This window comes from Pygocentrus nattereri, chromosome 2 (assembly GCF_015220715.1).
Source record: "Pygocentrus nattereri isolate fPygNat1 chromosome 2, fPygNat1.pri, whole genome shotgun sequence".
Lineage (NCBI taxonomy): Eukaryota > Metazoa > Chordata > Actinopteri > Characiformes > Serrasalmidae > Pygocentrus > Pygocentrus nattereri.
The window spans coordinates 66122-90009 of NC_051212.1; the positions used below are offsets into that span (position 1 = coordinate 66122).

The 23888-nt window shown below is 39.1% G+C and overlaps 3 protein-coding genes across 3 annotated transcripts; all 3 read left to right on the forward strand.

Moving 5' to 3' along the window:
- The first annotated feature begins 1155 nt into the window (after positions 1-1155).
- Positions 1156-4279, forward strand: LOC119262585. The gene is made up of 4 exons (XM_037535561.1): positions 1156-1610; positions 1805-1960; positions 2459-2548; positions 3684-4279. Exons 1-4 carry the CDS (start codon positions 1281-1283, stop codon positions 3987-3989), a joined length of 882 nt encoding a protein of 293 aa, XP_037391458.1. The 5' UTR covers positions 1156-1280; the 3' UTR covers positions 3990-4279.
- A 9201-nt stretch (positions 4280-13480) lies between these two features.
- Positions 13481-14413, forward strand: LOC108415423 (olfactory receptor 52E8-like). The gene has a single exon (XM_017688464.2). The coding sequence runs from the start codon at positions 13481-13483 to the stop codon at positions 14411-14413; it is 933 nt and encodes a 310-aa protein (XP_017543953.1).
- A 6700-nt stretch (positions 14414-21113) lies between these two features.
- On the forward strand, positions 21114-22043 carry LOC108415425 (olfactory receptor 52E8-like). Its single transcript, XM_017688465.1, has one exon. It carries the CDS (start codon positions 21114-21116, stop codon positions 22041-22043), a length of 930 nt encoding a protein of 309 aa, XP_017543954.1.
- The last annotated feature ends 1845 nt before the right edge of the window (positions 22044-23888 follow it).

The window sequence follows — 23888 nt, forward strand, 5'->3', positions numbered from 1 at the left end:
AGTGCTGAGAATAATGACCCACCTCCCAAACAATAGCTGCTCTGTGGGGTCCTGACAATTTGAAGAACAGGGTGAAAGTAGCATAAAGTTCATACAGAAATAGGTACAGAACTACAGTCTATAATTATAGGGTTACAAAGTGTCCTATATGATCTAAAGATAAGATGCACAGTGAGTGTAGAAACAAGGAGGTGGTCATAATAATCTGACTGGACTGTGTTGTATGTGTTCATTTTAAGCTCAGTGTGGTTTAAGTTGATGGTTTATCACTAAACTGGCTTGCCATCTTTCTGTCTTTCAGTACATGATTTTTTTTTTTTTTTTTTTAAAGAATGTGTTTGAGGATGTCAACCTACCCTTGTAAATGTCTCTCGTAGAACACCGCTGTCATAAGTAATTGTAACATCAGCATGTTTTAGTGATTCATCATTATTGGCACAGTGCATTAGTGAAACATCCACTTTATTTGAATTATACTTTACCACTTTTCTACTTTAAATGCTCTGAGGCACTGTAACGTAACTGCTGCACCATTGTAGAACGTGAAAATTTTAACATGGAGCTGGTGAACAAGAAACATAACATTGTGATAAGGCAATAATGTGGGGGTAATTTTTTTTCTCTCCCTTTGTCTCCCCCTCCCTCTCTCACAGATTCCAGTATACAAAATGTTGCTAAGAATCATTCTAAGCAAGGATGATATTAGGAAGATACATACTGACAGTGAGCCAGAGACTCTTGATTCCTTTCACTCTTTTTTGAAATGCAAGCTTGGTTTGCATGGTGACTTTGTAGTTCAATTTCAAGATCCAGACTTTGGCAATGAGTTCTGCAACTTGACAAGCTTGTCTGAACTTCCAAAAGAGAAGGCCACTTTGAAGGTAATCCTCAAGCAAACCCCTGAGTCCCCTCGGACTGACTCAACGTTGGACACAGCAAGTCTTTCATCACTCTCATCATCTTCCTTGGAGGACACTCCTACATGCCGTCGACTATGGCCTGACCCTTTTGTGATTCCAAAATTCTCATATGATGTGGAATTGAAGCTTAAACGCGGTAATGAAGCCTTTCAAGAGAATGGAACCCTTCTTAATATAAGTAAAGACACCAAATCTGAGATACTTGACAAATTGGCTGAAGAAATGTACAAATACTCAGCATACCCATCTCGAGAGCAGTATGATCTTGTTGCACAGAGTCTTGTTAAGAAACATCCTTGCCTGAGAGAGCCTGGATCTGTGAAGGGATGGTACTGCTGGAAATTCAGTTTAAAATTTAAAATGGGAAATTACCGCAACAAGCTTCGTGTGTCTGGATGCTCGGAGCTGAAAGTGAATTGCCGAAATTCAGGACCAAAACAGAAGCTTAAGAAAGCTAAAAAGGCTGAAGTCAGCTTTCTTCCAGATATTCCTGAAGGCAAAACCCAGAATGTGCTGGAAGAGGAGAGGGCAGCCATTGTTGCAGAGATGAAGAAGAAGAGGGTCGATTGGAAGAAAGTTACTGACATGATGGCCAGCACATTCTCTCTGCGACGAAAAGAAATAGTTGAACAACAACCACTTGTGGCAGAAGTGAAGGCCAATTGGCCAGCTTTGTTCACAGATAAACAGGTACGTCTATGCTATGTAGATAACGTTTGTTTACGTTTGCTTGATTTCTCTGCAGATTCTATGAAGGTTTTAAGCAGCCTTTTTTCAGTGTAAATTGATGAAGCTGCATGGATTAATTGCTAAATCATCGCAGTTACATAAACTATAATTTAACAATTAAAAATTTGTTTGTTTTTGGCTTTATTTTTTTGTAGATTGAAGCAGAATTTGCTCGACTTACTTCCACTGACCTGTGGGACACGTTTGTTTCTGGGCTGGATCAGTATTTGGAAAGATTCTTGCAGATGTATAGGGCCAAGAGTCACTGCATTCAAACACTTAGCAGCCTCCTGTCTCTGCTTGATGATGATGTGAGTACATGTATAGAAATATATAGGCCAGAACACGCCATACCCGCCACACATACATTCTTATTTTTTTATTTATTTTTTTTAAATGTGGACTTATGTGTGCGTCGCCACATGATGGGCCAGTCTGTGTACAACACAGGACACAAGAATGTGCTGAAAACTTTCCTGTCATACTTCAAAAAAGATTTAACAAAAAAGGGCATTTCTTACTAAGTTACTTTATTTGATTTAAAAAAAAATCAAATGGGACCTTTGCTTCCACTCAATATCTGAAAACTCGGGCTCAGTGATACTCTACATATGGTCATGTTGGATCAGATTATTTGTAGCATGCACATACATGGAGATTTTCATCAGTTGTTTACATAAGATCCTATCATCTAAATTAATTCATATTGGAGAATATATTTGCGTGTGAACATAGCCAATGTTAATTGTTTTAATTGTGGTGAAAACTGATGTGCATTGTCACTTTGTCTTGTGTGCTGTCTTCAACAGAATTCAGTTCAAAAGAAAAGGGCAGTCATTCTTAGAGGCCTTCCGCATTTTCTCAAGGAGGATGCGTCAAAACTTCTAAAGACTGCTGAGGTAAGCTTGACTGGAATTTTTTGTTTTGTGCCTAATTTTACATTTTTTCATCTGATTTTTAGTTTCTCTTATGCAGACAAAATGCATGTTTAGTGAATGTTAGTTATGCTCAAATTAAATGGATTTTTTTTGCATGTGCATCATACACACTCTGAAATGGTTGTCTTTTTGGCCATTCATAAATTGTGTAAGTTTTGAAAATACAGATTTCAACATGCATAATGGTTCATAACTGTATTTTTTAACATATATTTAATGATGCATTGCCACAATTACAGTATTGAGTCTTTTTATAAAGGTGTGTGCGCACGCATGCAGGCACGTGTCAGATGCATGATCAGTTCACCTACTGTTGTCTAGTGGCGCACATGTGTATGCAGTGTATGCCACTTTGTTCCTGTCTATCTTATCAAATCTGCTGATCATATATAAGGACATTGTAATAAAAACATGTTTTATGTAATTGTATGCAGTTGTAGTCTCTCTGTTCCTTTTGCATACTTTATTCTCCTCCTTTCACCCTTCAATACTCAGGATCCAGTGGAGAGACCACCACAGAGCAGCTATAATTTGTTGGGTGGTGGATCATTATTCTCAGCACTGCACTGATTAGCGTGGCGGTGGTGTATGAGGTGTTTGTGTGTTTTGTGCTGGTACAGTGAGTGGATCAGATACAGCAGTGCTTCTGGAGTTTTTAAACACCGTGTTCACTTGCTGTCCTCCACTCTATTACACACTCCTACCTACAGCTGCTCCACCTTGTAGATAAAAGTAAAGTCAGAGATGGAAGCTCTCAATCTTTTGCTGCACTTTTACTACCACAACAAAGACCAACACCTCATACACCATCACCATGCCAGTGTCACTGCAGTGCTGAGAATAATGACCCACCACCCAAATAATAATAGTTGCTTTGTGTTGGTCCTGTGGGGTCCTGACCACTGAAGAACAGGGTGAAAAGTGGACTATGGCTATGATCAGTCAGAAAATCTGTGTGTATTACTACTAATATTAATGACAAACAACCAGTCTAACAGACAGTAATTTTATTCAGATATAATATATCATAACTACTGCCTGGTAGACTGGTTGTCACTAAATGTACTAATTCAGTAAATTACTCTCTCACTTGTAGACTACAGAGAGTGAGGAGCAGGTGGCAAAAGGAGTGAATATTGGTATCTTGCTGATACAAGAAGAGGAGGACGTCCTTGACTTTTCAGTGGTACTGGAAGAGCAGATCGTCCTGAATGGCATTCGTGACTTCCCCCATGCGGTAGCTATGCTTGTTGGTCTGCTATTTGCTCTTAATATTGACTACCCCAAGGAACTGCGCTACACCTTCGAGGTCATTCAGAAGGTTCTACTGAACATTGGGGGTGAACAGTGTTCTGCCAGGGTTCATGGACTCCGAAACAGACTCTTGTGTAAAACTCTGTAGGTGGTAAAGCAGTCAGTGGATATGCTGTGTGTGCTGTGTATACTCAAAAATACATGTGCTAAACTGAGCATAATATTTCTTCAGAAATATTAGAGACCACATGAAAAGTTCTGTATAATTCAATTGATCAGGTGTAAATAGGTTAGAGTGGTTTGAAGAGATTAATCATAGAGTAATTTACAGACTTAGAAATTATTTGATTGTCATGGTAGTTTTGTTTGCTATCCATACCTACCATAGCTGATATTTATGTGGTGTAATATCTTTTATTTAGTTAGACCTTAGGGGTTTTATTCAGTGTCATTAGACCACTTTTTTACATCAAAAAAAAAAAAAAAAAGTTGCTGAAAAGTTCCAAAATGTTAGGACGTCTGTGACGTATGTTAGACTAGATTCAAAATACTATGCAAGTACATTACTGGTATTTGTGGTTCCTGTTTATGGAGGAGCTATATACTGCTGCACAACTTGTATATATAATTTAGGTGAAAGTAGGGCTGGGTGATATGATAAAAATATTTTATCACGGGTCTCTGGGTGGTCCAGCTACTGAGCGAGGATTGCTGATTCGAATCCCGGGTAATACTGCTTGTCATTGGCAGCCAGAACATCAGAGAGCACAATTGGCCTTGCTCTCTCTGGGTGGGTATATGGCGCTCTGTCTTCCTCCATCACTCCTGCTGTAATGTTGGTGAATTGGCAACTTGGTGAAGGGGTAGGTTGGGGTAATTGGTCTTCAAAATCGGAAATGCATAATAATATTTTCCCTGAAATGCATAGTAGTGGCAGATTCCTAAACAATGTACAGAAAAAGGTGCTGCACTTAGACTAATTATACCTGTATCTAAATGTGCAGTTGGTCAGGGTTTTCTTTAAGCACTGATGAAATCTACATTATTCTCAGATGTGTAGTATAGCTCATTTTATCATGGCCCAATAAAATATTTTTATATTGCCCAGCTCTGAAATTTGTTGGCTTAAATAGAATGATTAGGTTTTCCACAAGCACGTATAAACTGTTATAAGCTGTTTTTCCCAGCTGAGTAACTGGAGCTGTTGTACAGCTAGATATGTGGCTCTGTTGTCATTGGCACTGTTACAAAAAGTATCTATTTCTGCCTCATTCTGCTCATTATTTGTACATGAGCTAACATACGATTCCATATTTGTGTTCAACCATTTTGTACAAATTGTTTTGATTGGACTCAGCAAGCTGGTTATTTACCTTGTCCTTGTTAATTAAACTTCTAAAAGGCTTGCAGTTGTATTGCTTTTTTTTCCCCATACAGTAACTTTACACGAAATAGTATTTAGCAAATTATGTAAAACAATTTTTTCACATGTTGTATAAACTTGCTATTTCAATTAGTTCCGTTTTAAGATGAAGGGAAGTCAGCAATAGAGAACCGAATTAAGATCAATTTGGTGCAAATACATTTTAGTAATCCAAAGTCAAAATTCTTAAGTGAACAAAGGAGTTCAGTTGGTATTAAAAAGCGATGTAGCTGGTTAAACTAAGGTTTTTAAGTTGAACTGATTAGTGGAGACATTACATTAACTACATAATTCTATTTGAAAGAAGTCAAAGTCATGTTAAGTGAACAAAGGATTTCAGTTGGTATTAAAAAGCGATGTAGCTGGTTAAACTAAGGTTTTTAAGTTGAACTGATTAGTGGAGACATTACATTAACTACATAATTCTATTTGAAAGAAGTCAAAGTCATGTTAAGTGAACAAAGGATTTCAGTTGGTATTAAAAAGCGATGTAGCTGGTTAAACTAAGGTTTTTAAGTTGAACTGATTTGATGTCCAGTTCATACAACATTACAGTTCTATTTGAATTAAATTGTCAACTAGTTACCTTAACTCAAGAATTTACATTTAAGCAATAAAAAAATGTTTTCACTCAACTAATTAATTTGATCTTTGTAAACTTTATGCAAAGATTTAATAAATGTTCTTTCTAATTTGACTTAACTTAAAATTTTAAGGCAGCATGGACACTAACTTTTTTAAGTTGAAACAAAAAGGATTTTTTTTACAGTGTAGAGTGAAGTGTTTCATTATGAATGGTCAGTCATTAGACCGTCCCTCATACCCCGGTATGATGGCCCGTCTGCGGACACGTGTGCATCTCCCTCTGTTGCTGCGTTATGGCAGATCCATTATTAGCCACACAGGGGCGCCCTCCTCTGGGGAAGAGCTCCTCCACAGGAGAGACACTCAGCGCTCGTTCCCCTCTGATGGGACCTGGAAGGGCGTCTGTCCAGGGACTCTTCACCTGCTCTGCTGTTAAATGAGATCAGATTTTGCTTGAGGAATATTATTATTTTCATAAGGGTCTTATACACTGAGTGCAGGTTATTATAACAGATTGATATGAAATGTTTTATTAGATGATGTGGACACTGCGCCTTTGTGAGGTCACAGAGGATCCAGCACAAAGCTTACTCCACAAACAGGGGAATAAAACCATAAACTGGACTAATGACCTCATTACTCACCTCTCAGTTTAATTAGCCCCCATGTGGGTTTGTATGGACACAATAACAATAAGTCCCTTAACACCTGATGTGATGAACATGGCTTTGGGCAGCAATAGTAAGCAATAATAAACATTTTGGAGGATCTTTTTAAGAAACTTTGAAATAAAATCATATCAGAGCTGATGGAACTCGCAGGTTATCGGATATTTAAAGGAATAAAGTGTTACTGACTGTGTGAAGCTGCAGTTTGAATTCGTTTTAAAAGTGAAACACACAGAAAAGCATAGATGGTATACTTTGATCACAGCAGTTAATCACAGATTTCAAAACAAAACCCTAAAATGTTTTACAGGACTGATTAAAATAATGTTGGTTTTAAAACAGTTTTACGGTTTAAAGGTTTGAGTGGATTTAGTTTCATCCCGTTTCACCATCAGACGAGATTTCGCCCACACAGAAACAAACACACACCCATTTAAAGTCAAACAGATTCTAAACAATAAACTAAAATAAATCATTTCCAAGCTTTGTTTATCATGAAATGCGTAGATTTTCTCTTTATTTCTGTACATTTCCCTTTAATTCTAGCAAGTACAAGCCATGAGTTTATTGTGCACTAGTTCTTTTAGATTCATCTCCAACTCCTGTCTTACCAAATCCATCATGAATCAAACACCAAAATATGAATGATAAATCATTTAATAGCACAATTGTGTGCGTCTTCTCTAGTGGAATCACTGCCACATCCACGGATCATTAAAGCCGTCTGTCATTTATATCCCTTAAAGTAACTCCTTCACATCTTGTTCTGACTTTAGCCTGTTCCTGGTGTGGCTTATTCAATATTGCTCTATATTATTATTTATTATATTATATTCTCCCTCAAACATTTGCTTTAGTCACTGTATAAAAGCACACCGAGCAATAATTCATGGTGAATTCCATCAATGTAGAAAAGTCATTCTGTGTAAACAGCCACATGCAAAGGTTTGGGTGCAAACCTTAATAAACAATAAATTAAAAAAAAAAATTGAGTTGAGTTTACAATTTTAAAGGATAATGTTATATTGTACAAATGTACTACACTTTTTATATTATGTTTTACATTTTTGAATTCATTGGAATTTTTGCTGAAAAAGTGAAATGAGTGAAATGCATATTTCGACTGCAGGAGTAAAAACATTTCTATATTACCGAATGCATCACATTAGCTTGGTGTATCAATTTAAAAATGGTTTCCAAGGTAACAGAGGGGCATCATCAAACCTCAATGTCGTTTGCAGCCAGTAATCTTATTTACCACATAAACAGCACATAAATTATGTACATACCAATAGAGCATGAAACCATGAAAGCTTTAAAACATGAAGAAATGTCAGAGCTAAAGTAACACTTCAAACTTTAAACTCAACAGAGAGAGTTTAAATATCTCTAAAAGCACTCCCTGCATATTAACACAGTAAGTATTACGAATTAAAACTAAATTTAATCACAGAAAAACTCAATCAGTCCGTTTAAATAATCTAATCAACATATATCCATGTTCTGATGATCGCACTAACACCTTAGATCTAAAACTTGGACTACTCAACATAAGATCACTAAACTCTAAAGCAGTCGTCATAAATGAAATTATAAGTGATCATAAATTTGACTTTTTTGTCTTACTGAAACGGGTTAGACCAGATGAATATTCAGCTTTAAATGAAGCCACGCCTACAGGCTATAATTATGCACATAGACCAAGATTATCAGGCAAGGGAGGTGGAGTCTGTATAATCTACCAAAATACTCTCGATATCAGTCAGAAACAATGCGACACTTTCACTTCCTGTGAGGTTCTTTCCATTCACGTTACAAATCCGGTCACAAAAAAGGCGTTTTCATTATTTAACATTTACAGACCACCAGGGGGCGACTCTGAATTTATAAAAGAATTTAGTGACTTCGCTGCAAACCTGGCTGTGTGCAACGATAAAGTAATAATTGTAGGAGATTTTAATATTCACTTTGAGAAGGTAGACGACCAATTAAAAAGGGCATTTACCTCAATCCTGGACTCTGGTGGTTTTACCCAAAATGTAGCAGGGCCTACACACGACTGTAGTCATACATTAGATTTAGTTTTGACACTAGGTCTTAACATAGACAAGCTGAATATCCTACCACAAACCACAGCGATCTCTGACCATTACCTAATTTCATATGAACTACGACTTAGCCATAACATATATATGTCCCCTCGCTATTCAACAAAGCACTCTTCTACTTCTACTGCCCCACAATTTATAGAAAATCTCCCAGAGTTATCAACCCCAGTCTCCACTCCATCAGACTCAATGGAAATAGATTTACTAAGCGATTATTTAGAAAATACCTTACGATCCACTTTAGAAAATGTGGCCCCACTTAAAATAAAAAGAATAAGGCAGAAAAAGCCCCATGGTACAACGATAAAACCTGGATTCAGGCCACACCACAGCACTGAGATACTCTAGTTAAGATAACTAATGATCTTCTTCTTGCCTCTGATCAAGGCTACATATCTCTCTTAGTGCTACTTGACCTCAGCGCAGTTTTCGATACAACAGACCACAACATTCTCCTAGAAAGGTTAGAAAACGTTGGAATCACAGGGACGGCCCTATCATGGCTCAGATCTTACCTATCAGAACGTTATCAGTTTTTTAGGGTAAACAATTTATCTTCTAATTATTCAAAAGTGAGATTTGGAGTTCCACAGGGCTCTATATTAGGACCATTATTATTTACACTATACATGTTACCGTTAGGCACAGCTATAAGTAACCATGGCGTAAACTTTCATTGTTATGCAGACGATACTCAACAGTACATATCAGCCAAGCCTGATGACCAATACAGGTTAAAGAAAATGCAGGACTGTGTAAAAGACGTGAAAGGCTGGATGTCACGTAACTTCCTCCTATTAAACAGTAACAAAACAGAGGTTCTCCTTCTGGGTCCAAAATTAGCAAGAAGTAAATTACCAGATTTAATCTTAAATCTCGCCGACTTTCCAGCCACACCTGGATCAGCAGCAAAAAATCTCTGAGTTATAATAGATTCAGATTTATCATTCGATCAACACACAGGCGGCATCACTAGGACAGCTTTACTACATCTTCACAACATCGCCAAGATCAGAAATGCCCTGTCCCTGCGTGATGCGGAAACACTAGTACACGCCTTTATTACTTCCAGGCTAGACTACTGTAACGCGCTACTGTCAGGATGTACGAGCAGGAATTTAAACAAACTCCAACTAGTCCGAAATGCCGCAGCCAGGGTCCTCACTAGAACTAGAACATCTGATCATATCAGTCCAGTGCCATCATCACTTCATTGGCTGCCTATTAAATTCCGTATTGATTATAAAATCCTTTTATTGACTTATAAAGTCCTACATGGTCTCGCTCCTGAGTTCCTGCAAGACCTTATTTCCCATTATGAGCCATCACAACCACTCAGATCCCAGAGTGCTGGCTTATTAATAGTTCCCAGAATTCCTAAGGATGCAGCTGGGGGAAGAGCTTTTTCTTATAAAGCCCCCAAACTCTGGAATGATCTTCCAGAAACTGTTCGAGACTCAGACACAGTCTCAATCTTTAAGACTAGGCTGAAAACTCACTTGTTCAGTTTAGCTTTTGGTAGCTAATGTTCCCCCCTAGATAAAGGCAGCAGATCCAAGGGTCCATGAACACAGGGAATTATAGTAAATTGAGACGCTGTTGCTGTCGTCCCGCTGCTCGCATGCGGTCACTCGGGTTTGTGGACGGTGGAACGGAGGGATGCCATACTGTTTCGGGGGGTTTTTGTAGACATAAGCACATTTTTGGCCTGCTGGAGGTCAATCTGCAGGGCTCTGGCAGTGCTCCTCCTGTTCCACAAAGGTAATAAATATGATAAAGGAAATAAATTTGATTTGCTTTGATCAAGCCTTGGACTGTGGTATCGACTTGATAGAGATCCCTACTTTCCCCAAGTCCCGAGTCTATCCTCTAACCCAAGAAGAACAAAATGCCCTAGATCTATACATTCAGGAGGCATTAGAACAAGGGTTCATTAGACCTTCTATGTCCCACCACCTCAGCTGGCTCCTCTCAATGTGGAGGAGTAGTGGCTCTACTCTGAGCTCCTCCAAGATGACTGAGTTCCTTACTCTATGAAACAGAGTGTAGCCCACCACCCTACGAAAAAGCTCATTTCCACTGCTTGTATTTGATTTGTGATCTCATTCTTTCCATCATTACCCACAGCTCATGACCATGGGTGAGTGTCAGGATGTAGACCAACGGGTAAACAGAGAGATTCACCTTTTGGCTCGGCTCCTTCTCGGCTCACCAATACAATCCAGTACAGTGACCACATTACTGCTGCTGCCTGTCCAAGCCTGTGCTTGATGTCACCATCCCTCTTCTCAACATTCATGAACAAGACCCCAAGATACTTAAACTCCTCCACCTGGGGCAAGTCCTTTAAATTTACCTGGAGTGAGCATGCCATCCTTTTCTGGGCTAAGACCATGGACTCGGAGGTGCTGAACTGCATACCAACCACTTTACACTTAGCTGCAAACTGCTCCAGTGAGTGCTGGAGACATCCATGTGATTCAGCCAAAAGAACAACATCATCTGCAAATAGCAGAGATGCCCCCCTCCGGCCTCCACACATAATGCGCTCCTGACCCCGGCAACACCCTGACACTCTGTCCATGAATATCAAGAACAGGAGTGGAGACAGGCCACAACCCTGCCGGAGTCCAACGCTAACACTGAAAGAGTCTGACTTAATGCAGAGTATATGGACACAGCTCTCACTCCGAAGGACCTCCCACAAGATATCTTGGGGAACACAGTCATAAGCCTTCTCCAAATCCAAAAAAACACATGTAGACTGGGTTGGCAAACTCCCATGCCCCCTCAACAATCTGCGAGAGGGTGAAAAGCTGGTCCATTGTTCCATGGCCAGGGCAGAATCTGCACTTTCCCTCCTCAATCTGAGGTTCAGCTATTGGTTGGAGTCTTCTTTTCAGGATCTTGTCATAGACTTTCCAGGGAAGCTGAGCAGTGTGCTACCCCAATAGTTGGCACACACCCTCGGGTCCCCCTTTTTAAAAATAGGGACCACCACCCAGGTCTGCCAGTCCAAGGGTACTGTTCCTGAGGTCCATGCAATTTTGCAGAGGCATGCCAGCCACGACAGCCCCACAATTTCCAAAACATCTCTGGAAAAATCTCATCCATTTCTGGTGCCTTGCTACTGAGGAGCTTACCAACTTCCTCAGTGACCTCTGCCAGGGAAATGTAACTTGACACACAAGAAGTCTCTGGCATTGACTGCTATGAGGGAGGCATGTCTTTCGGTTTAAGGAGTTCCTCAAAGTGCTCTTTCCACTGACCGACAATATCCTCATTTGAAGTCAGAGTTTCTCCACCCTTGCCAAATACAGCTTGGGCACAGCCACCCCAACCGTTCCTGAGTTGCTGGACCGTTGTCCAGAACCTCCTTGAGACTGAGCGAAAGTCTTTTTCCATTGTTCCCCAAACTCCTCCCACTCCTGGTGGTTGGTTAGTGTAGTGGGTAACACCTCTGCCTTCCATGCTGGAGACTGGGGTTCAATTCCCTGTCTGGGTAACCACCCTACTATACCAATAAGAGTCCTTGGGCAAGACTCCTAACACCACCTTGGCCTACCTGTGTAAAAAAACAATCAAATTGTAAGTTGCTCTGGATAAGAGCATCTGCCAAATGTAAAATGTAAATATCCTCTTTGGCCTGGAGGACACGATCCATGATTTCTTAATACAAATTGAAATGTGGACTCGTCAGACCACAGGACACTTTTCCACTCTGCGTCAGTCCATCTCAGATGAGCTCGGCCCAGAGAAGTCGGCGGCGTTTCTGAGTGGTGTTGATATGTGGCTTCGCTTTCCATGCCAGAGTTTTAACTTGCTCTTTTAGATGGAGCAACAAACTGTGTTCACTGACAGTGGTTTTCTGAAGTGTTCCTGAGCCCATGTGGGAATATCCGTTACAGAATGATGTGGGTTTTTAATGCAGTGCTGCCCGAGGGGTCGAAGGTCACGGTCATTCAGTGTTGGTTTTCTGTCTTGTCGCTTACCTGCAGAGATTTCTCCAGATTCTCTGAATCTTTTGATGATATTATGGACTGTAGATGATGAAATCCCTAAATTCCTACAGTTGTACGTTGAGAAATGTTGCTCTTAAACTGTTGGACTATTTACTCACACAGTTGTTCACTAAGTGGTGAACCTCGCCCGTCCTTGCTTGTGAACGTCTGAGCCTTTTAGGGATGCTCCCTTTATACCCAATCATGACACTCACCTGTTTCCAATTAACCTGTTCACCTGTGGAATGTTCCAAACAGGTCTTTTTTGAGCATTCCTCAACTTTCCCAGTCTTTTTTTGCTCCTGTCCAAACTTCTTTGGAACGTGTTGCAGGCAGCAAATTCAAAATGAGTGAATATTTGTAAAAAAACAATCAAATTTATCCATTTGAACATTAAATATCTTGTCTTTGTTGTGTATTCTGTTTAATATAGGTTGAATCATCATATTCTGTTTTTATTTCTGTTTTACACAATGTCCCATTAAAAAAAACATTGGGGTAATGTGTATATATATATATATATATATATATATATATATATATATGGTCAAAATATAAAGTAGATATTGCGGTTTATGAGCATTATTTGTTAAACTGTAGCAATAGAAAAAAAGGTGGGCTGGGCTTTAGACTCATCACATAGTCAGTAAATAATGAGATGTAACTGCTCGAGGAACTATAAATATACACAAAGCCATTTTTCACACCACAGCCTGACTGTGAGTCCACAGTTCATAATTAATTTTAATTTCCAATATATGATCTCTGATTGAAGCACAATGTTAGTGTGACCAGCACCACATCTTAGAGAAATGTACTGTGTTAGACATTTATGCATTTCTTCATGAGAGCTAATGGATAATTCTTCTGATGTTACGTACTTGTTCATGGATGGTCATGTAGAATTGCAGAAGTACAGATATTTTTATTTTATAATTACTCTTGCAGTTTATCTCTTGATTATTTTCTGTAACTCTGTTGTCATTTTTGTCATTTACACAAACAAACCTCTCCATGAGCCCATGTACATTTTCATTGCTGCTTTACTTTTCAATTCACTTTTTGGAACAACTGCCATTTATCCTAAACTGCTGAGTGATTTTCTGTCTGAAAGGCCAGTTACTTCTTACTCAGCCTGTCTGTTTCAGGGCTTTTGTATTTACACATATGGAGCTTCAGAATTTGGACTGTTAGCAGTTATGGCCTTTGACAGATATGTGTCCATATGTAAACCATTACAATATGCAACTCTTGTTAAAATGTCCACTGTTAAAAAGCTCTTATTTTTCTGCTGGTTTATGCCTTCCTTTATTACTGGCATATCAGTAATAGTAACATTCCGACTTCAGCTGTGTAAATTTAAATTAAACAGAATATATTGTAATAATTCCGCAATTGCTAAATTAAGCTGTGGGGACCTATCTGCTAGCAATTCATTTGGACTGTTTGGTTTAATTCTTCTGCTGTTTCCACCAGTGATGTACATATTCTACTCATATATTAGAATACTTGAAGTCTGTTTAAAGAATTCAAAAGAATTCAGAAGAAAAGCTCTGCAGACCTGCTTCCCACACATTATTATTTTCATTAGTTTCACTTTTACCTCCTGCTTTGAAGTGATCAACAGCAGATTTGAAGGAAATGTACCTCTTATTTTTTCTGTGGTAGTGTCAATAGAACATTTGGTTATTCCTCCTCTTATCAATCCTATTATGTATGGTTTGAAATTGAAAGAAATTTTCAATAGAGTCAAGAAAATTATGTGGAAAAGAAGAACGTCTTTTTAAATGTTTATATTTATGCCTTGCGAAAATTTCTATAAACATATAGTACAACTGCATACAAAACTAATGGAATATATGAACTGCTCATAAAAAAAGTCTAATCTGCATAGCTGGTTCCTCACTTAACCTAATTTGCACTCTGTGGTAAAGCTGTGTAAATTTACCTGTGTAGATTAAAGACATATTGCAGGCATTCATTACAACTGTAAAGTACAACCTTTTATTTTAAAAGGGCCTGAGGTCGATCACATTACTCAGAGGGCAGATCAGACTGTAAAATACCCGGATACTGAAAACAAGTTTAAACTGTAAACTAAACTATGATAAGCAAGGCATTCCTCCTTCATGGTCATCAAGGTTTACAGTATTAGGTTTTGGGTGTTTTACTGTTGATTAGTTATGAGTTATACCATTAGTAATACCATATACCATTAGTTATACCGTTCCAACACTATAATTATATGAATACTACAATTTTAAGAACAGAAATATTTTTATTCAGTCACATGCATATGTCCCTGTCTTGTCAACTAAGTATTGCAAACATGAGCCAATAACCACTTTTCATTCTTCAGTGCTAATTTTTCATAGTATATTGATATCAAATGAACACCTCAACTATATTTTTGGGGGAAAAAAAATCTAAAAAAAAGTTTATTTTCGTGCTTCTCAAATGTATGTATATGTATATATATATATGTATAAATAGATTGACTTTTTTATTTGCAGCTTTGTATGTATTATTTAGATGCTCAGGCCTTTTAGCAACATTCAACTAAATAATAAATGCACCTGAACTTGAAGTTGACTGTGAAATTTTCTATTAAACCTAACGCTAACCTTAACTTCATGGAAAAACCTATACCTACTCCTGATCTTAACCTTAATGTTGTTGATGATCACCTGAGTACCACCACAAAGGTTTGATAAATATTTTAGCTCATCCATAGGGGACCATCCAAAGACTGGTGTTACCCAGCTATTCAGCTAAGTTATTCAGTACTTGAAGCCTGCCTACAAGCCTCATTGGTGTCAGAAGGCTTTGCCCGCATAGTTTGCATCAAATAGCTTGCCCCACATGTTCACCAACAAGCCCAACTCCTCATTACCTGTTGACAGGTATCAAAGGTTTCAGGGTGAGTGCCAGGTGTTTTTAGATCATTGCAATGTTTCATTCCACTATGAATGGCTTTTGTAGCTTCTTTAATATGATGATCTGTTTTGAGTGGACAGACTACAAGAGGGCTATTCAGGGTATTGCTATTCATTGACTGGCCAAGAGCTGGGACCTCTACCAGTTTGCCCTTGACCCTCTGCAGGAGGAAAAGGAGAATCCCACATAATTTTTAGGGAGACTGTATCACTCCAGTTCCAGTCCTTGTGTTTTCAAGCAGGTTACTTGACAAATGATCCTATCCTCCTTCTTGTGCCTGCAGGCCAGGTTGCTCTTGTCTTTCTCAAGGCCTAGATGCTGCTGTCCATCTGTCCTGTAGCTAAAGGCCCAGATTTTCCTGTCCTTCGTATGGCTGAAGGCCCAGTCACTTTTCCTGCCTGTGGCTCAAATCTGTACTATACTATAATAATTTAGCAATTGCTAAATAGGGTTAAAAAATTCATATTGCCTGTTTGGTTAAAAAAAAAAAAAAAAAAAAAAAAAAAAAAAATATATATATATATATATATATATATATATATATATATATATATATATGTACACTGTTCAAAAAAATAAAGGGAACACTCAAATAACACATCCTAGATCTGAATGAATGAAATATTCTCATTGAATACTTTGTTCTGTACAAAGTTGAATGTGCTGACAACAAAATCACACAAAAATTTTCAATGGAAATCAAATTTATTAACCTGGAGGCCTGGATTTGGAGTCTCACACAAAATTAAAGTGGAAAAACACACGACAGGCTAATCCAACTTTGATGTGATGTCCTTAAAACAAGTCAAAATGAGGCTCAGTATTGTGTGTGGCCTCCACGTGCCTGTATGACCTCCCTACAACGCCTGGGCAGCTCCTGATGAGGTGGCAGATGGTCTCCTGAGGGATCTCCCAGACCTGGACTAAAGCATCCGCCAACTCCTGGACAGTCTGTGGTGCAACATGGCGTTGGTGGATGGAGCGAGACACGATGTCCCAGATGTGCTCAATTGGATTCAGGTCTAGGGAACGGGCGGGCCAGTCCATAGCTTCAATGCCTTAATCTTGCAGGAACTGCTGACACACTCCAGCCACATGAGGTCTAGCATTGTCCTGCATTAGGAGGAACCCAGGACCAACCGCACCAGCATATGGTCTCACAAGGTGTCTGAGGATCTCATCTCGGTACCTAATGGCAGTCAGGCTACCTCTGGTGAGCACTCCGATGCCAAAATTACTGTGTCTGTGTAAAGAATGAGGTCGCTGTTGTCACCTGGGTAGCCCAGGACAGGTGTAGTGGTAAGCGAACTCTTTAGTGTCTCAAAAGCATCTTGGCATTCTGGTGTCCACTGGAAGCAAGCATTCTTCTTGGTGAGCTTGTGAAGAGGCTAAGCTATAGCTGCAAAATGCTGTACAAATGATCAACAATATGCAGCTAGGAGTATGAACTGACAGATTTCAGACACACAAGTATGCTCAGGCCACTGCTGGACTTTCTGGACCTTTTCTGGGTCTGTGGCAATCCCTTGTGCTGAAACGATGTGACCCAGATAGCCTATTTGGTGATGGAAACTGCAGCACTTGGATGGCTTGGAGAAGCCGGTCGAACACTTGAGAAAGGTGTTGGAGCATTTCGGAGACACATTTTCCCAGCACTATGATGTCATCCAGGTAGACAAGACACATCCCCTGCTGCAGGTCTGCCAGGACATGATCCATCATGGTGTGTTGCAAAGTCTGAAAGGCATGACAATCCATGTGAATAAGCCTTTCTTGCTACAGAAAGCAGTGGCCTTACGGGCCCTGGGTGTTAGCGCAACTTGCCAGTAACTGGACACCAGGTCTAGAATACTGAACCATTTGGCAGTCAAGAGCGTCTCCAAGTGTCCTGTATGCACGGGAGAGGATAAGCATCTTTTTCAGTACACGCATTAAGGGCCCTGTAGTCCACACACATGCGGTACGTCTGGTCCTTCTTGCATACCAGTACTATTGGTGATGCCCAGCTGCTGTTGCTTGCTGAAGCCAATCCACCTTCTAGGCTCTGCTGGATCTACTTATCAGCTTCAATCTCTTTGTCAAAGGCCATTCGTTGTGGCTGCTGTTTCACCAGTGGGCCAGGCAAAGTCTGTATGTCATGCTGGACAAGACTGGTGCAACCGAGGTCAGTCGGTCCGGTGGAAAACACATCACCATAGGAACTGAGAAGTTGGGCCAACCCACGACATTCATCGGCACTCAATGCAGCAGCACTGTTTGCACCATACTGTACTTTAGGTTGTCCTGTGTAATGTGCTGCTGTTGTGTGTTTTGGGCCTGAAGAATAAGGTGTTCCAACATCTTCAATCTATATCAAACATTATGTCTTGGATAAAATGTCTTAATCAGGGACACAGTAATGGACCATAAGCAGTTGCAGCATCATGAAGAGGAACAAGGCCAAAAGAAAATCTGGGTCCAAGCCCCCATGAGCATCGCCAGCGGTGACAGTGGCAAGGAAAAACTTCCTAAAAGAGGAAGAAACCTTAAGAGGACCCAAGACTCAGAAGGGGAACCCATCCTCCTACGGTCAACACTAGATAGCAAACATTATTAGTATGAAGTTTTATAGTACAAAGTGGGAAAAAGAAAATATCTGAGGGTGAGGACTGCACAGCGTTGTAAAGCAAGAAGCTCAGTGGTGGTCAAGCCGGTCCAGAAGTCTGGTGAGCAGTGGCACCCGCTCAAGGCAGAAGAGACAACAGCATCAGACGCACAGGATGGGCAGCTGAACAGCTCAGCAGAGAAAAATACAGAGTCAGTTCTGTAAAGAGTGGCTGACCATAGATCACAGTAAAACAGAGCAGCAGAGACTCCAGCAGGTCTAGACCTGACAGGGAGACTAATCACCAAAGGCTCCACTATACAAGTAAGTTTTTAGCCTAGACTTAAAAACTGAGGCTGTGTCTGATTCCCGAACATTAACAGGAAGATTATTCTACAGCTGGGGGGCTTTGTATGAGAAAGCTCCACCCCCTGATGTAGCTTTATTAGTTCTAGGTTTGCTTGATATATATAACAGTGTCATCGGCATAGCAGTGGAAATGTATGCCGTGTTTACTGATAATGGTGCCTAATGGTAGCATATATATTGTGAATAATATAGGTCCTAAAATAGAGCCTTGTGGAACACCATACTTTACTTTTGCAAGAACAGATGATTCGCCATTACATTAACAAACTCATAGCGATCAGTGCGGTAGGACCTGAACCAGGAAAGAGCTGTTCCTGTTACCCCTGCAAGGTTTTCTAGTCTATCTAGTAGGATAGAGTGGTCTATTGTGTCAAATGCTGCACTAAGGTCAAGGAGGACTAGTAAAGACACATTTCCTTTGTCAGAGAAAAATAAAAGATCATTTACAGTTTTTACTACCACTGTTTCTGTACTGTGATGTGACCTAAATCCAGACTGAAATTTTTCATGTAGATTATTCCTAATCAAATAAGAGCTTTATTGTGTTGCTGCCACTTTTTCCAGGATCGTAGATATAAAGGGGAGAATCGAGACTATCTGGGTCTATAGTTTGCAGGGATCGAGTTTAGCTTTCTTAATCAGCGGTCTAATTACTGCTCGTTTAAGAGTTTTTGGGATGTTTCCAAGGCTAAGAGAGGAGTTTATTATTGACAGAATAGGCTTGGTTATTTCTGGTAAGATTTCCTTGAGTAGACCTGTAGGGATTATCAAAAGCAAGCAAAAGTGGTCAGCTTGATAGGGAAATCAAAAGCATGGACAGGAAGAGATCTGAAAGGACAGAAAGAGATATAGAACAATCTGTTCCTAGACAGGTTTAAAAAACAGAACTAAATCAGGCACAGTAATCAAACTTTTCCACAGACAAGGAAAATGTAATATAGTCTGATCAATCTAATAAAATGTGATCTGATAGAAATAGTCTTGATAAAACAAAGAAATAAAAAAATCATCACTTAATTTAGTGGATGTTTAGAAGAATTTTTAGTAAAACTGTTGCAATAGAAACAAAGGTGGGCTGGCTACAGACGAGCCAGTTAGTAAGTAAACAGTAAGCTGTCACTGTCTTAGAAGGTTTAAACACATCCAAACGGTTTTGCGCAGAACAGCCTGACTGTAAGGTCACAGTTCACCACTGCTTATGATTTCTATTGAATAATGCCTGGTTGAAGTAGAAGTAGATATTGGTGGGAGACTCTTAAATAGGACATGCATAGATTTGTCTCCCAACACATTTCTCACAATAAACAGCAAAGAACTTTTGCTTTTCATCATGTATGCTAAATAATAACAGTAAAAGATTCAGAGAATCTGGAGAAATCTCTGTACGTAAGGGACGATGCCAAAAACCAGTATTAGCTGGCTGTGATCTTTGGGCCCTCAGGCAGCACTGCATTAAAAACAGACATGATTCTGTAGTGGAAATCACTGCATGGGCTCAGAAACACTTCTGAAAACCACTGTCTGTGAACACAGTTCATCACTGCATCCACAAATGCTGTTAAACTCTAAAACACAAAGAAGAAACCAAATATAAACAGGATCCAGAAACGCTGCCACCTTCTCTGGGCCTGAGCTCATTTAAAATGGACTGAGTGGAAGTGGAAAAGTGTCCTGAGGTCCAACGAATCAACATTTGAAATTCTTTTTGGAAATCATAGACACTGTATCACTGTATAAAATTCAAAATGGGCATATATTTTTTCAAAACCAATAAAATTTCTCAGTTTCACCAATTTGATATGTTGTCTTTGTAGTATTTTCCTTTAAAAAATATGCTTTACATGATTTGTATAACATTGCATTTAATTTTTTATTTATATACTACATGATGTCCAAACTTTTTTGGAAATGGGGTTGTAGTTTAGTATATAAGCCTGGGCTTTAGGTTAGGACAACTGCAAAGTATTGTCACCCATGTGCGTACTGAGCATCTCTATTGTGTATCTGATTGCTTACCCATGTATGACCCATTTTCTGTTCATGACTTTGATTTTGTCTGGTCTCTTTAGTTCTATTTTGGTGCTCTGGTTTTCTGCTTTGGATTTACAGTTGTGTTTTTGGGCAATGCTTTTGTTAATAAAGATATTAATTTAAGCCTCTGCTGCAAGTATCTGGTTCCATCTGCTATCATTATATATACACCCTAAAGGAAACAGAACCTGAATCAAGAAAAGTATCTGGACCCACCATATAGAAAATAGCAAATAAATGGGACAGTAGTTGAACAATATAGACTATTTAATTCAGGGGAGAATAGCAGCTCACAGGCATTATTTGTTTACCTGTCACAATAGAAACAAAAGAGGGATGGACTAAGATCTGCCAGTCAGTGACTGAACACTTGAATGTAGCTATGTCTCTAGAGCTATACTCTAATGCATAAATACATAAATCAAAAAGACCATTGTTCATTCACCATCTTCATTTATGATTTCGACTTATTTAATGTGTGAATAGGACAGTTACTGTGAGCAGCACCAGATCTGGAAGAGAATTCCAATGTTGTTGGCTATTTATGGCCTGCTTCATGGGAACTAATGGAATATTCAACTAATGCAACATATTTATTTTTGGAGGGGTATGTGGAACTGCAGAAGTACAGATATTTTTATTTTGTGATTACTCTCGCAGTGTATCTGTTGATTATTTGCTTTAATACTGTTGTTATTTTTGTCATTTACACAAACAAATGCCTCCATGAGCCGATGTACATTTTCATTGCTGCTTTACTTTTCAATTCTCTCCTTGGAGCATCGGCACTTTACCCTAAACTGCTGAGTGATTTTCTCTCTGAAACACAGGTTACTTCTTACTCAGCCTGTCTGTTACAGGCTTTTATTATTTACACCTATGGAACATCAGAGTTTACACTGTTATCAGCTATGGCCTACGACAGATATGTGTCCATATGTAAACCATTACAGTATGCAACTCTTGTGAAAATGTCCACTGTTAAAAAGCTCATATTTTTCTGTTGGTTTGTTACTTCCTGTGAAAATGGGATAACAATGATATTGACATACCGACTTCAGCTGTGTAAATTCAGGTTAAACCGAATATATTGTAATAATTATTCAATAGTTAGATTAAGCTGTGGAGACATGACTGTGAACAATTCATATGGACTGTTTGTTTTAACTGTTGCTGTATTTCCACCAGTGATCTTCATAATCTACTCATATGTTAGAATACTTGATGTCTGTTTAAAGAATTCAAAAGATTTCAGAAGAAAAGCTCTGCAGACCTGCTTACCACACCTTTTTATTTTCATCAGTTACTCTGTTACTGCATGTTTTGAAGTGATTAATAGCAGATTTGAAGGGAACATGCCTCACATTATTTCTGTGATAGTGTCAGTTGAAAATTTTGTTATTCCTCCTCTGATCAATCCTATTATGTATGGTCTAAAGCTGCAAGAGATTTTTAATAGAATCAAGAAAATATTGTCTTTTAGGTGTTTTTCTTAAATTAAAAATATTTCTTAAATGTATATGCCTTATTCTGTATGCCATGCAAAGGTTTCCTTTTTAATGATATTGGTATTTTAAAGGCATATAACTTTAGAATAGTGTGGAATAGTTTTTTTTAGATATGATCACACTATAACTGCTTTTCTGAGACCAAAACTATAATAAAAATAAAACCTAAATGACAGAAACAATTTTATGGTATGCACATATTTATCTAGAGAAATTTAAATCACATTGAAAGTGCATGTTTTTCAAATAAGCATATCTTGGTCCTCATTTGTCATTTATCCGAATGTTGTAAACCTGTGGACCTGGAGTTTTCACCGTAGACTGCTACAGATCTCATGGTTCATTAAAGAAATTCTGCACTGCCATTTATTACCAAAGATTTTTTTACAATATAAAACACATTCACAGCAATTCATGGCACTTTCCATCAATTGAAAAACTAATAATCTAAACATTTAAACAGTGATGTGCAAAATCTGGGCAAAATTATGTACAGGAAAAAATATCATATCAATTTTTATTCTCTGTGAAGCATGAATTAACTTTTTTTACTTAGAAAATCACAAGCATGTGTATTTTGACCACACATGCTACACATGTGCATTTAGCTTTGTGTATTGTTATTGAAAAACAAATTGACCCATAAATAAAACAAAATTTTCCAAGAGAAATAACAACACATGTCCTTACATGTATAAATGACACAATGTTATCAGCTGTGGGCTACGACAGATATGTATCCATATGTAAACCATTACATGCCAAATGTCACGCATCCCTCTGGCTCAGGGGGTTCCATGGATTCCAACTCCCAGAAGCCTCTAGGAAATCACATGCATCCTGACCCTCCAGCATGCTCCAATCACAGATCTCTCTCACCTGAATATTAATCTGTAACACCTGTTGACCCTCATTAGCCTTAGTATAAAGCTATCATTTTTAATAGAGTGTGAGGTATTGCTTATTCCTGTCATGTTATGAGATCAATCCGCCAGTTGAGTAGTACTGTGCACTGGAAAGGTGTCCCGGCAGTTGCAACAGGCAGCATTAAAAGATAAGAGCTGAGCTGCTTGAAACACGACCAGTGTCCGTGGTCTGCCTCCATGAACACACCTAACAAAACATGGTGTCAGAAGTGTAGAAAGCTAGACTGAAAGTTCGCATTTGCGTCGCTAAATGGAGGGTCTAAAGCCTCACGCTAGGCTGGAGCTGCTCCATGGCAACCTGTCGGAAAACTGGAGACGGTTTCACCAGTGCTTTGAGCTGTACTTGGTAGCTACGGGGAGTGCTGGCAAGTTAGCTAAGGTACAGGCTTCACTTTCCCTTCATGTAGCTGGTGAAGACACAGTGGAAGTGTACAATACCTTCACATTTGAAGATGCTGACGACAAATACAGTCTGGACAAAATCGTGCGAAAGTTTGAGGAGTATTGTAACCCCAAAACACATATGAACACCACATTTGAAAGGTACAGGTTTTTCACGTGCGTGCAAGGGGACATGTCTATAAGCCAGTATGTCACTGAGCTAAACCTAAGAGCAAAGTCATGCGAGCTTGGACAGCTAGAAGAATCCCTCATTCGCGACAGGGTAGTTTGTGGAATTACGTCTGATGCATTAAGAGAGACTGTTAAGAGAAGCTGACATTAATCTGGAGAGAGCCATCCAGATTTGCAGCAGAAATGACAAAAAGACAGCTTCAACAAATGCATGACGAAGAGCGCAATGTACAAGTCCCTACTAATGAAAGCAAGCATGTTGACGCACTGAAACATAGACAAGCAGGCAAAAGAGACCCGAAAATCAAAAAGAAAGCAAGTAAATCAGACATAA